At 61.3% G+C, this 14,174-nt stretch overlaps 1 protein-coding gene and 2 long non-coding RNA genes across 3 annotated transcripts; 1 reads left to right on the plus strand and 2 right to left on the minus strand.

Annotated features, from left to right (window-relative positions):
- Positions 1–5,072: 5,072 nt before the first annotated feature.
- Positions 5,073–6,770, minus strand: PVALEF (parvalbumin like EF-hand containing). The gene is given in 5 exon segments (XM_070559705.1): positions 5,073–5,503; positions 5,506–5,516; positions 5,783–5,918; positions 6,158–6,190; positions 6,193–6,770. Coding segments are annotated over 5 exon segments (912 nt in total). The 5' UTR covers positions 6,638–6,770; the 3' UTR covers positions 5,073–5,216.
- A 3,548-nt stretch (positions 6,771–10,318) lies between these two features.
- Positions 10,319–11,146, minus strand: LOC139073797 (uncharacterized). Its single transcript, XR_011522810.1, has 2 exons — positions 11,007–11,146; positions 10,319–10,673 (listed from the first exon to the last, which is right to left on the minus strand). It is a non-coding gene; the product is annotated as an uncharacterized lncRNA (long non-coding RNA).
- Positions 10,590–12,046, plus strand: LOC139073801 (uncharacterized). Its single transcript, XR_011522816.1, has 2 exons — positions 10,590–10,716; positions 11,044–12,046. It is a non-coding gene; the product is annotated as an uncharacterized lncRNA (long non-coding RNA).
- The last annotated feature ends 2,128 nt before the right edge of the window (positions 12,047–14,174 follow it).

Below are 14,174 nucleotides of genomic sequence, written 5' to 3' on the forward strand. Positions count from 1 at the left end.
CGCTAGACCTCACCACAGGAGGGTGGGGCCCGTCCTCCAAGGTCCCAGCAGGGGAGCGGGCCGGTGCTTCTCCTCAGGGCTCGCCACCCCCTCCCTTCCACCGAGTGCCCTGTCACTGCTGCTGCCCTGGCCCAGGGCGCTGGGTCCAAGCCGCTTGCAGGAACCGTGCTGACCAGGGAGGCCCTCCTCTCCCACCAGTCACAGTCCGTGGCCGGCCGGGCGGCAGAGCCCCTCCCTTGCCCTCTGCAGCCCTGGGGAGATGCTTAGGAGGACCTTCAGAGAGAGGTGGGGTAGGGGGCAGATGGCTCTTTCTTGACAGCCAGAAAAGCCGCCAGGAGATGGACAGTGGTGACTTTCCGATCAGGGCGACGGTGCCTGACTTCCTGGCTCTAGTGACAGCTTTCCTCTTCGTCTGTTCGTGCGCCCGTTCATTCATTCCCTCATCCATTCATTCGTTCATCTTTTCACAAGCCCGGGGTGGGCGCCCCTGCTGTCCCAGTCTGCGCTCCACGCTCCCACCTCTGCTGTCGTCAGAGCTCTTTGAACTTTACTCGAGATTTAGTTGTCAGAGATAATAAACATAATTTGCTTCTGACTTTAAGTGGCTTGGAGTTTCATGTCATCTCTGGTCTCTGTGCTGCCCGTGACCTGCCCACCAGCCATGTGGTGGCACTTCACACGTCCCAGCTGGGTGAGGAACATGTCCCCAGGAGGCTGGAACGGCGGGGAGGGCTGAGGAGCCTGCCCCGCTGGGTGCTCCCCCTGGACACGTGCCCTCCGAAGAGGGGGGCTGAGACTCCATCCCTGCTCCCTGGGGGGCGGGGGCAGTGGGCGGGGCGGCACTGTGCTCTTGGGGGCAGCTGTTAGGCCCCAGCCCCCCAAGAAAGGCTGCCTCGGCCTTCCAGCTCCTTCGGCTGCAGGTAGTTCTAACTCTCAGTGGACGAGAGGACAGGCAGGGCGAGGCAGGACTGGGTATCACCCAGCAGGAGAAACGGAGGGCTCCCTGTGGCCAGGAGGGGTCTCTGATTTATGGTGGGGGCGCCCCGACTCTCTGGCTCCCCTCACCAGCTCAGTCCCTTCCCCGTCTGGCTGTGGGTTGTAGGGGTGGATTGGGGGGCCCCACAGGGAGCAGAGGGCTGCCCGCACTGTCCCCACAGCCCGCTGTATTCTTGGGCCCCCGTGACAGAACCTGCTTCTGACTCATAGTCCTGTTTAGAGACAGGTGACAGTGCAAACCAATCCTTGAGAATTCTGTTCCATTCGTGCTGGGCAGAACCGGGGACAGCAGACCGACACCCTGCCTGGCGGGTCTGCCTTCTGGCAGGGGCCACATGTCTCTGAATCCTCGCACCGCCCTCTCTCGCCTCTCTTCGAGTCTCGTTTTCTCTTCTGTAACTTCCGGAGAAGGATTCTCAGATCACTGATAGTCGGTCCTTTTTCCTTTCAAATCCGTGCATTTAAAACCACAAATTTCCCTCCAAACAGAACTTGAGCTGCACCTACACTTTTTGGTTGATTGTGTTTTTTTTACTGTTCTCAGGTTCAAAATGTTTTCTAATTTCCGTGGTGGTTTCTCTGGACCATGTGGGTTGTTTAGAACTGCATCGCTTTTCTTATATCTTTTGGTTGAGTTTTAACTTGACTTCCCTGTGGTCAGAAAATGGGTTCCCTACTATTTCAGTCCTCTCATTAGATTGAGGCTCACTTCGCGGCCCAGCATTCCGTCCGTTTTGGTAAATGCTCCATCTGTGTGTTTAAAGAGAACGCTGTTGGTTGTTGGATGCAGAGTTGTGTCTTTGCCATTTGGGTCCGGTTAAGTCCTTGTTTTTCGAGTCTTCTCTGCCGTTACTGATTCCTTCCTGCTCACTCTGTCAGCTCCCGAGAGAGGAACGCTGAAATCTCCCACGTGGTTGTGCGCCGTCTCTTTCTTGTTTAGTTGGCTCGTCTTTGCTTTGTGCATCCTGAGGCTGTGTTAGTAGCAGCATCTGCGCGTGGAGCTGTGTGTTTCCCGGCGAGGTGGCCCTTTATCTTCATGAACTCTCCCTCGCTGTCTCGTTCTTCCTGCCTTCAAGTCTCCTCCATCTGAGAGTGACAACCGCACCAGCTTTCTCTACGGAGCGTTTGCGTGCTGGGTCTTTGCGATTCTTTGACTTTCGGCCTTTCTCTGGCCTTCTAGCTCAGCATAGCGCAAAGCCAGCTCAGACGATGTGCAAACGAGCACGGCCAGGCTCGGCCCGCTTTGAGCCGGATTTGGCTCCTGGTCCAGGGGAGTTATTTTTGCTCTGGCAGCAGTTAGGGGAGGGACCGGGCTCCAGCCTACGTGAGAACTGGCCGTGTTCTCCTGTCCTCACTTCTAGCCCCAGAGCCACAGCAGGGCCCCCCTCCCTGCCGGGTACTGAACACCCCGGAGCCTGGACGCCCACCTCAGCCACTCCACCTCTCAGCCACCGTTAACGGGTGAATGCCTGATGGGAAACCTGTGCCAACATCAGGCTCACCCCTCAGGGCTTTCCTTCCCCAGGATCTCAGAACCTATGTCCTTGATGCTTCTCTTGCTCATAATAAACAATAAATAAGTGAACATTGTAGAATATTAGAGGATGGTAAATGCTCTGGGGAAAAATAGAGCAGGTCAAGGAGACAAAGGAGCTGGTCTCACAGACAGATATCTAAAGAAGGGCATGGCAGGTCCAGAAAAAGCTGTGCAAAGGCCCTGGGACAGGGTGGTGCCTGGCTGTGGAGGAGTGAGGAGACCAGTGAGGCTGCAGTGTGGGGCGTGGGGGGGTGTCTGAGGTCAGGGAATGCATAAGGAGCCAGCACACGTGGGTGTCCCAAGGACTTGGCTCAACTCTGCATGAGAGAGGAGCCTCGAAAGGGTTCCGAGTGGAGTGACAGGTCTGACTTCTATTTTACCAGGGTTCCCCTGGCTACTGTGCTGAGAGCCAACTGTCAGAGGATTGAGGCACGGAGGCCAATTCAGGGCCACAATCGTCATCCAGGCAAGAGGTGGGGGTGGCCGGGATGGGGGGAGAGGCTCGATGCCATTTGAGAGAAGAGCTGGTGGGGTTGCCTCGCAGGCGGGTGATGGCGTGTGAGTTCGGCTCACGCTTGCTGCTGCAGGTGGCCCCTGGCGAGGTTCACTGCAGTAGCCCAGCTTCTGAGTGACAGTGCCTTCACTTCTGGGGCGGTCCAGCCACCTTTGGCCCCTCCATCCTTGAGGGTCTGGGGTCCTGTGTGGCAGCTGGAGGGAACCCACTTCCTATAAACCGCACCACAGGTGACACACGCCTGACACATGGACACAGGGAGCAAGGAAGGGGCCCAGTGCTCTCCGGCCACCAGCCCCCAGGAGGGAGGGGAGAGCGCAGCCAACACCCTGTGCATGGCGTCCTCAGGGCTCCTGGTGTGAGCAGTGACACAGCTCTAACAGACGGGAAGGTTGGGATGATGGAGCTTCGGGAGGAAGGTCAGAGCTCAGCCTTGGGCACCTTGAGGTTGAGATGCCTCCTTCCCTGAAATGAGGCGTTGGGTAACCAAAATGGGCGGAGGAGTCTGGAGTGCGGGAGACAGGTCTGGCGGGAACTGCTGGCTCAGGCCCGGCACAAGGTGGGAGCCCCCAGGCGGGCGGGTGTGGGTGGAGCAGAGGCTCAGGGTGAGCCAGGTGGAGGGGAGTCTCCTGCAGGAAGAGCTTGGGGAGAAGGGGGGCGCCATCAAGGAGAGGGAAGAGGAGGCAAGGAGGCACAGGCAGAGGACCGACCCCTGGATGCGGCCGCTTGGAGGGCACAGCACAGAATGTGCACCAGGGCCTCCCTTGGCTGCACCCTGGAGTGCAGGCGTCCCCGTGCTGTGTTCACGCAGCTGCTGTGGGACTCAGGGTGGCTGAGCAGAGCCCAGCTGGAGTTGGGCAAGGGGGTCCAGGCCCAGAGAGCACTGTGTTGGGAGGGCAGTGGGACCACCCTCCGTGGGTACCTGCAATGAGGTGGGGACAAGGGAGGGCAGAAGGGCAGAGGGTGGACACACCCACCCGCCCCACCTCCCATTTCCTCTCCTGCACCCCCACACGCCCACCCTGCCCTCCAGCCATCACGGAGACCCTCGACTGTGCCCCACCCCAGCTCACACGGCACAGCCCCACAAACACACAGCTGCGGCCTTCACTTGATGCTGTTTCTCTCCCATTTTCCTGTGTCCACCCCACAGCCTCCCTGATCGGACACACACATGTCCCACGATGCCCCTCGGGGGACCCTTGGCTGGGCCAGGGCTGGGCGTGGTGTTACTTCTTCTTGGGAATTTTCTTTTTTATCAACTCAAAAAATTCTAGAGCAAGAGACAGATTTCTGGTACATAATCCCCCTACCTTGTGGCCCCTTTTGTGAGGGGGGACCCCACAGTCCATGGGGGCCCTGCGTCCTGCCCTCCTGAGCCCTGGATGGGGAGCAGGAAGGACCAGAACCTCAGTGCCTCGGCACCCCCCACCGCGGCTGTGTGCCCTGGGCCCGGCCCATGGGGTGGTGGTGAGCTTCCCGCCTCCGGGGGCTTACGCTGGACTGGGGCTCTGTGGGGACCCTCAGAATTCCCGCCAGAGTCTTCTGAGCAGGCACTCCTGTGATCACCCCACCTTCAGTGGGGAAACTGAGGCACAGGGAGCCTAGGGGGCTGAGCCCTAAGCAAACCCCTTGGCCAGGCTGCCCCTCTGTTGAGCTTTGCGGTTGCCAGCATTTGCGGACAGGGAACGGAGGCCTGGGGTGAGGATGGGCCCACAGCTGGCAGGGTCGTCTGGAGGCCGGTCCCTCTGGGGATCTGAGCCTCTGCTGAGTCTTTTCCTGGGGACCTCACTGCCCTCTGCCCTCCAGGCCTGGGGCCAGCAGCCAGGAGGGTGGAGGTGGCAGGATGATGCCAACCCGAGGGCCTCGGTGGAGAGCCTCCTGGAAGGACTTCAACCCTCAAATGCCACTCCTCCCTGGCAACCCCCTCACCCCCCCCGCGTCCCTCCCCTGTGTCCACCTCTGCAGCTCCTCAGGCCCTGGTCCCTGCCTCCGAGCCTCCCTCCCCACCTCAGAACACCTGCCACCACCCTCCCCCAGGGCTCACCTACCACCGACCCCGTGGCCTCTGCTGCCCGGTCGACCTTCCCCAAAACTGGGTCAGTCACCTCTCCTCTGCTCAGAGATCCACAGTGGCTCCCTTTGGCCCAGTGGAATGCCCTACCCCACTCAGCGTTCCCGAGACTTAGTTTCCCCATCTGTGCATTGGGGATAACGGTGCCCACCACAGGTGGCTGTAATTTGAGGGGTGGGGTCTGCGCCTGGAAGCAAACTGCCCCGAGTGCCAGTGACTGTGGGGGTGGGGTCCTGGAGGGGCGAGGCCAGGAAGGTCCTGAGAGGTGTCCCTGTCCCCGTGTGTGCTGCCCCGCCTTCACTGTCAATCCTGTCGGCCACCTGGATTATGGCCTCAGCCTTCTCGGCCATCAGCGGGGCGGCAGGCCCACTGCTGGCGATGTGGACAGGATGTACCTGGGGCCAGGGGTGGACTCAGGTCAGAACTGAGGGAGCATCTGGCCAGTGCCCAATGGTTTACAGGTGGAGAAACTGAGACCTGACCCAGCTGGAGAGGGGGTCTGGTGCTGTCCCTGGGGGCCTGGATGGCCTGGCCCTGCCTCTCGCAAGGCCAGCCAGGGACCCACTGGGGATGCCAGGTCCACTGGGGCGGGCGAGATGGCTGAGGGTGGGGGGGGCCCAGACTCAGTCCCCTCCCCCGGCCACTGGCCACTGGCTGTTACTTGATTTCATTCCACTTGATGAAGCAGCTCTTGTCCTTGTCCAGGGTCTGGAAGGCCTTGGGGATGACGCTCTCCAGCTGCCCCATGGCCTGGAACTCCTTCATGTACTCAGAGAACTTGAGGTAGTTGAAGGAGCCTGGGACAACCAGGCACGGGTCACTGGGACACCTCACACAGGGCCGGGCAGCCCTGGCCAGCAGGGCCGGGCCCAGAGGGAGACTCCTGCCCTGGGGTGGGCGCCAGGCCCCGTGCCCTCCCCTGTGTGTCCTGGGCTGCTCAGCCAAGGGGAAGGGGAGCTCACAGACAGGCTCCTGTGTCCACTGCTTCCTCGGCCACAGCTGGGCCGCGCTGGGTGTGTGCGTGTGTGTGTTGTACCCTGGTCTCTGGTGTCTGTGGGCAGCAGTCTTTGTCCTTGTCCAGCAGGGAAGTGCCTATGGCCAAGGCCATCTTCTTCACCTGTGGGGAGAAGTCCTCGTCCATCCTGGCCCTGCGGTGGACAGGGAGCTGGCTCGGCAGGTCCATGTAGAGCGGAGGGGCACTCTTCTGGGACCCTGCATGGCGCTGGCTCCTGCTCCCCGAGTGGGGTCCCCAGGGGCCCAGACCAGGCCCCCAGCTGGCCTCAGGCAGCAGACGGCAGGGGGAGGAGTCAGCTGTCCTAGCACCCTTGGGGCCCTGGCCACACGGAGACCCCTGTGCCCAGGGCCCCAAGGAAGACGCAGCTGAGCCCTCACCACTTGCTGGCTGGCCAGCTTGAGGTAGTCCCCCCATTTCACAGAAGAGACTGAGGCTCCGAAACCATAAGTGATGTGAGCAAGGTCTTTCACTTTGCTCTGAAGAGGCAGAGGTGGCGGCCATCTGACTCCTCAACGCCACCAGGGAACTTCCCTCTGTCCTTCAAGGCCACCTCCTCTGGAAAACCTTCCTGGGTGCCTGAAGTGCCACCTCCTCCCACGGAGACTCAGGCCTCACTCTACCAGATCCCAGACGAGCGGGCCCTGGTTGTCCCAGCTGGACACTGACCCCTCGGGGAGAAACATACAGGGCACAGGCCGGTCTCTAGGTGGCCGGGACGGAGGAAGGCCCAGACGCTCTCTGAGCAGGGATGACCACCACCCCTCTCCAAGCCCTCAGGAGGGCTGACCTAGGGTGCGTCTGCCCACAGCCCCAGCGAGGTGTGCACGTCACTGTCCCCACCTCATGGAGAGTCACAGTCGAGGAGGAGCCACCGACCAGGCTGGGACTGAAGCCCAGGGGGAAGGGGTCGGCACAGACCAAGGGGCCAGCAGGCGGCAACCAGACCATTCTGTGCCCCTCACGGCGCCCATGACCCTCTGGGCTCTCAGGTTCCTGTCCCCGAGTGGGGTTGGGTTCTGGGACTCAAGGCAAAGTAGCTATTTCAGAGGCTCCTTTGTCCTCTCGAAAGTTCACAGGGTTGTGGAGCCTTCCAGAACACGCTTCCATCTCCAGGAGGGGCAGCCCCGTGACCCATGGGTCCCGAGAAGGGCTGGGCAGTGGCTGGAGGAGTGTCTACTTTCCTTCCCATGGAGAAGCCACAGGTCAAAGGTTGCAGCTCACCCCTGGCAGCCTGGGGAGCAGCGAGTGTGGGCCCCGACCGGGTCCTGCTTCCATGCCCTGGGTGTGCCCCCAGCTGCTCTGGGCCTCCAGCTCCTCACCTGTGGAATAGGGAGACCCCTGCCCACCCTGACCCTTCATAGGGTCGTGCGAGGAGCCAGGAGGGAAGGAAGATGGTGGGGAAGTGGCTTTGGGCCCTGCGGTGGGCCCCCCCACATCACCACTAATGGCCGACTCTGGCAGCCAGCACAGGCAGTAGGGCGGGGGTGGTCAGCCGGGATCAAGGGCAGGCCTGGACTCCTGAGGCCCACTGGACAGGCCCCCCACCCTACATCCTCAGCTGAGACCCCGACTCCCCTCTCCCACCCCAGAATCTTGGGCTCCCCCGGGAGGGAGGGGATGCCCTGCCCGACACTCAGGGCCCCGCCAGAGGCCAGTGTCCTCCCCTTCATGGAGGAGGGGCTGGACCAAATTCCAGGCCTGGTCTGGCCAAGCCTGGGGTCGACATCCTGTCTGCAGAGCGTTGTGGGCACCCTGGGCTGTGCCGATTCACCACTCCCTCCCACCCCACTCTCTCTGAGGCGCCCGCCCGTGAAGGCAGGGGAGCCTGAGATCACAGCTGAGACAGCGGGGGAGGCAGAGTGGGAACTTGCTGGCGGTGTAGTTATAGCTCCTGATCGGGCCTGGGATGGAGTCCCACTTGGCATATATAGTGAGGGCAGTGGGGCTGCGAGGAACCACACAAAGCCGGCCATGCGGCCCCTGCCCAGCCTGCTGGGGCCTGCTCAGTGCCTGGAAGGGCCCCTGACCCTGTCATTACCGCCGCCACCACTGCACCCTCCCCACCACCACCTCACTGCCCTCCACAGCCAGAGCTGGCCAGAGCTTTAAGGTCTGGCTAAGAACCCCCAGCCCCCACCATTGCTGTGTCCTGGATGCTCCCCCAAGGCTGGCAGAAACCTCCCCCACTCAAGACCCCTCTGAACCACCCCTGTGGCCCTTCTGGGGACCGTGGGCTGCATCTAGCTTCTGCCCGTGAATCACCAAGTTCAGGTGCTAAGATGAGAAAAAGGCCTCGTGGCCAGAGGGAAGTGCCTGCCAGAGTTGGTGTGTCTGGGGGCCTGGGACACTCTTCTCTCCCAAGCCCCCCACCCCCACTCAGCACCGGGGGCCCTGAGGTTGGTGAATGGTCTCAGCGCTCCCCGCTCAGAGGCTGGCACAAGCACATGCATGCGCGCTGCCCACACCTGCAGACCCGCGCATACAGCTACCTTTGGACTGGGGCTCCCTCGGGGCTGCCCCCCATTCCTCCTCCTCTGCCTGCCCCCATGGATCTCCCTGGGATACCCCTAGCCTCCGGGGCCTTCCCTCTTCCTGTGGGTGAAGACGAGGCCCCAAACTCCTGCCAGGCAACTTGGGCAGCTCCGGCTGGGCCCAGTGCCCATGCCACCGTCCCCAGGCAGGGCTCCCCTCCGCCCGGCTTCCTTTGAGCGCTCTGGGGAGGCGAGTCCAGGTTGGGTGTAGGGAGAAGCTGTGGGGGGCTCCAGGTTTTATACCTGCCGCCATTCGGCCTGTTTACAACTTGAGGATGAAGCTCTCCCCCTGCTCCTCCCGGGCCCTCCAGCCTGGCACTGGTTGCCCCCAGGGGCTCGGTGGCACTTGGCGCGTCCACACCGGGTGGGCAGACTCGACTGTCAGCAGCCCTGGCCTCCCCAAGCCCAGGGTGGGGGTGGGGAGAGCCGACGGCACCGGTGATGGAGGGAGGAGCTCCAGTGAGGAGGACCCTCGAAGGAGGATTGAGTGAGTGGGAGCCTCACGCTGTCATCCTCATGGCCCTGCCAGCTGGAGCCCAAGCTCAGAGGGGCCTGGTGACTTGCCCACGGGCATGCAGCTGGAACCCAGGCATGTGGGCCTGCAGCTGCGGCGGCCATCTACGCTCAGTGGGGCTCAGGGAGCATGAGGCCCGTCCCCGCCCCAGGCAGCTCAGTGCGCAGGCAACTGTTGCAGGCAGCATGTGAGCGGGGCTTGGAGGGGCCCGATGAGGTGGCGCCACCCAACTGCCCCTCCCGTGCTGTGGCAGGGTTTGGGGGTTTGGGCCGGGTAGGGGCTCAGCTCAGCAAAGCCTGTGGTGGTTGGGCAGCCTGTGCTGGGGGCTCCAGGTTTGTACACGACAAAGCCTTTCCAAGCCACATCCTCTTCCTAGGTTGTGCTGCATCCCCCTGGTGGTGGTAGGCGGGGGGGGGGGGGGGGGGGCTAAGGGGTGGTCCTTGGCTGTCTCTGAACACCAAATGCATGGTCACCTTCTGCTCCAGGAGGTGGCTTCACCCTGCCCAGTGCCCAGAGCCCGGGCCGGCTTATGCATGGTGGTCAGGCCCTGGTCAGTGGCCTGTGAGCCAGGCCTGGGGCAGGGCTGTGAGTTGGGGCTGTGGCTTTCTCTGGGACCCTTACACAGACTTGGTGGCCTGGTGGTGGGGATGTGAGGGTTTTGCCCTTACTAATGAAGGTGACATTCAGTGGGATATGTGATGAATGACAATGAAAGCGATAAGCAGTGGCGCCTGCCATTGGGTGGCTCTGCCTCTATCAGGCCCCAGAGGGTCCCAGGCAGCCCCCATAGCAGCCCCCAGGCAGGTTATTCAAGAAACTCCAGGAAGGTGAGAACGCAGACCCCAGCGCATCTGCCCAAGGAGACCACGGGGACTGACCTGCCAGGGGCCGCTGGGCAGAGCAGGCACCACTCAGAGTCCCAGGCTTGGCCCTCAGGGGGATGTCCCAGCCCAGGATGGCCAGGGGGTGCTGCTGGGGACAAGTTGGTTCTACCGGCTCACTTCCCCAAAAGGCTGAGTTGTCCTGTCTGTGGCAGCGACTGCGGGTCAGTTGAATTCTTGCCCATCTGTGGGCTTTAGACGCACGCCGTTGATTTAATTAGGGTGGTGGAAGTGTTACCGGCAGGAGCTTCTTGGATCAGATGAAGAATGGTGTTTATTGCAGAATGTTTGGAGCATGCAGAAGGACCCAAAGGAGATGACATCACGTCCATGGGGATGTTTGATGACAAGGACGTCGGGGCTGGGCGTGTGGTCCTGCCCATGTTCTTCTCTGCTTTTCTGTAGCACGTGACACAGTGAGGGGGAGGCCACCTGTCTGGGGCTGCGGGGCCTGGCTCTCCAGCTGCAGACTCCTCGAGTGGGGTTTCTGTCTGTCGCCTAAGATCCCGCTTCGCCTGCTGGCCTCATGAGGGTGAGAGGGTGTGGCAGTCCAGGAGACGGTACCCCAAGCCTGCCAGGGTTGCCCAGAGGGTGCAGGCTGGCCAGGGTGTCTGAGAAGCCAACAGAATACACTGAACAACGGGGCCTCCTCTGGTAAGCAGCCAGGGCAGTAATTTGTCCCTTGGTCATTTGGGGGGTGGTCAGTGAGCCATGCCAGGGCCCGGCCGTAAATGGGACAGGGGGAAAGAGAGGTCTCTGTCAGGCCAGGATGGCTCCTGCGGGCATGGGACCCCAGGCACGGCTGTGTGGCCCCAGGCAAGGTGGCCTCCCTCCCTGGGTAGGGCCCTCACAGGGCAGTCTCCAGGGTGAGGATGGGGGACCAGAGAGGGACACACCACTGAGAGTCCCTCCCAGTGGTGGCCTGCCTGGAGGAGACGCCTCACCGTGTTCATGGGTTAAGCCTGCGCGTTGTGCACACAGTGCCGCGTCCCAGTGGTGACAGCACAGAACTTCCGGGCGCCCCTTCCAGCCTGCAGCGCCAGCTTGCCTTCGCGAGGGTCCCTGCTGCCCGCCTCCCATGCGGCGCCTGGCGGCTCCACGATTGACTTTCCTGAGTGCAAGTTTATCACGAGCAGAGCAGCCACTGCGACTCCGCAAGCTGCGCTGTGACCCGGCTCCGTGTCAGCCGGCGGGCTGAGAACGTTCCCGTAACTTCCTCGACTGGCCACCTGCTGCTCGGCCCTGAGCAGGTCCCAGCATTCTGTCACTAAAGATGCTGTTCCCATGTGTGTGTCTGTCCAAGGAGCCCGCCCCCTCCTTAGCTATGTTCACAGGATGTCACAGAATGACCGCAACAAACGAGAGTCCGTGGTCCCACAGAATCCCCCTCCAGAAGGATTTACCAGAGAGCTTCCCCACCCCGCCTGGGTGTCTTGTGCCCCTGCGTGGGCCGAGCCCGGCGCCCTGCACACCCACACTTACACTGCAGCCTTGTCCCCAGCAGGCAGCACCGACGTCCCCTGGATGTGTGTGTCCCTACAGTGGAACAGCATCCCGCCTCGAGAGGAACAAAGCACCGACACGATATGACACCACAAACCTTGAGCCCCAGATGCTGAGTGAGAGAGGCCAGTCACAAGAGGCCACATCGTGTGTGATTCCATTTGTCTCAAATGTCCCGAAGAAGCAAATCCGGAGGCAGAAAGCAGATTGTGGTTGGGGGGCTGGGGGCTGGGGAGAGAGGAGAGTGTTTAATGGGTACCGGGTCTTATTTTGGGGTGATGAACATGTTCTGGAACTCGATCGAGGTGATGGCTGCACAGCATTGTGAATGCACTAAATGCCACTGAATTGTTCACATTAGAATGGTTTGTTTGCTGTTATATGAATTTCACATCAATTACAAAAAGAAATACGTGGAGTGGGAAACAATGCTTTTAATAAAGCGTAAATAAAACAGAAAACACAAAGAAATGAGCAGCAACGCAGGGTCTGCAGTGTGACCAGTCTGGCGCTGAGCCCCCCTCCGCCTGGCCCCTGTGAGGGAGGGAGGTGTTGTTGGCATCTTCTGGAAGGCCCTGTCTGTGCCCACCCTGCCTGGGCCATGAGACAAGGGGCAGGGAGCCTGGGGTTGGTCCTTGGGGTGGGGAGTGGGGGCGGACTCCTGGAACCGGCACCTGCCCTGAGCTGACAGTTGGCCAGTCCCCCGGGGCACCCCTGCGGTTCCACTTCTGTCCAGAGTCAGGCTGCCCCTCCTTACCCTAAATCCTGGCCCCAGCTCGCTGGCCCCGCTCTGGGCTCAGCTGGCCTGGAGGGGCCACTGTCGTCCCCCCTGTGCCCAGGAGTGGCAGGCACTGCCCCCTCAGGAGGCTCGGGTCTCGCGGGCCCTTGCAGGGCTGGCCCTGCCGCCTCCTGCCTGGAACATCTTTTATCGAGGGCCTGGCCTGCTCGGGGCCCCTGCTGCAGCCTGGAATCCCCTGCAAAGCCCGCAGCAGCCCAGCCTTGCCCTGTGATGCAAGGACTAGAAATATAGGAGGAATTAGCTCCTCTTTTCCTGGGAGCCACTTTTATGTACGGATGAATCTCTTGCAAGCCACAGCCTCCTCCAGATCCTGGCATGTCCCCCGGGGGTGGGCTGGGGGGCCCTGGACGGCCTGGAACACCAGGCAACATCTTTCCCTTCCTGGGGAGGCCGGGCACCCTTGGCGGCTGCACACTGCCTTCTGCGGTCTCTTTGGCAAATGCTGGAGTCCCCCCTCACCCCCGCCCCACAGAGCACAGCTGTGGTGGGCAGGCCTGTGTGGGAGGGGCTCTTCTGAGGTGGGGGCAGCTCTGCGCAGGCTCGGGTGGGGGACAGCCCTTCCCCTTGGCAGTTACACTGTCCTGTGTACACACAGGAGGGAGGGGCAATGTGGGCACAAGGGGCACCTGTCCCCCTCCCCTACCCCTAGGCAGGGGCCACAACCCAATGGCAGCAGGAAGGGGTGGGCTGGGGGAGCAGATCTGGGGATGTGGGTGGGGGGAGCCTGCTGGGGGGTGAGTCCTGGCAGGCTTGGGTGTCCCCGTGCCCCGTGACGCCCATTGTGGTGCCTAGCACGTGGGTTTGTGGGCTGAATGCAGGGCAGCCTTGTGTGCAGAAATGCTAATGTGGCTTATTATTACAGGAGGGACCCAAGAGGTGCTGACCCTGTCCCACGGCCCTGCCCCGTGTCCTCTACCTCTGTCGTGGGGGGAATGGTGCCCCCAAAAGATATGTCCATATCCTAATCCTGGTACCTGTGCATGGGACCTTATTTGGAAATGGGATCTTTTTTTAATTATTATTATTTCTTTTTAGGAAGTTCAGCCCTGAGCTAACATCTGCCACTCAATCCTCCTCTTTTTGCTGAGGAAGCCTGGCCCTGAGCTAACATCCGTGCCCATCTTCCTCCACTTTATATGTGGGACGCCTACCACAGCATGGCTTGCCAAGTGGTGCCATGTCCACACCCGGGATCCGAACCGGCGAACCCTGGGCTGCCAAAGCGGAACGTGAGCACTTAACCGCTGCACCACTGGGCCGGGCTTGGAAATGGGATCTCTGTAGGTGTGACCAAGTTAAAACAAGGTCACATTGGATTCCAGGGGCCCTAATCCAATGACTGGTTCTTCATGAGAAGAGGAGAGACACAGAGGAGAGACCATGTGGCCACGGAGGCAGAGATTGGAGTGATGTGGCCACAAGCCAAGGGACACCTGCGGCCACCAGAAGCTGGAAGAGGCAGGAAGGGGCCCTCCCTGGACCTTCAGAGAGAGTGCGGCCCTGCCGACGTGGTGATTCCAGACTCCCAGGCTCCAGAGCTGTGAGAGGACACGTTTCTGTTGTTTTTTTTTTTTTTAAGATTTTTTATTTTTTTTCCTTTTTCTCCCCAAAGCCCCCGCAGTACATAGTTGTATGTTCTTCCTTGTGGATCCCTGTAGTTGTGGCATGTGGGACGCTGCCTAAGTGTGGTTTGATGAGCAGTGCCATGTCCGCGCCTAGGATTCGAACCAACGAAACACTGGGCCGCCCACAGCGGAGCGCGTGGACTTAACCGCTCGGCCAGAGGGCCGGCCCCCACATTCCTGTTGTT

This window comes from Equus przewalskii, chromosome 10, assembly GCF_037783145.1.
Source record: "Equus przewalskii isolate Varuska chromosome 10, EquPr2, whole genome shotgun sequence".
In the NCBI taxonomy this organism is placed as follows: domain Eukaryota; kingdom Metazoa; phylum Chordata; class Mammalia; order Perissodactyla; family Equidae; genus Equus; species Equus przewalskii.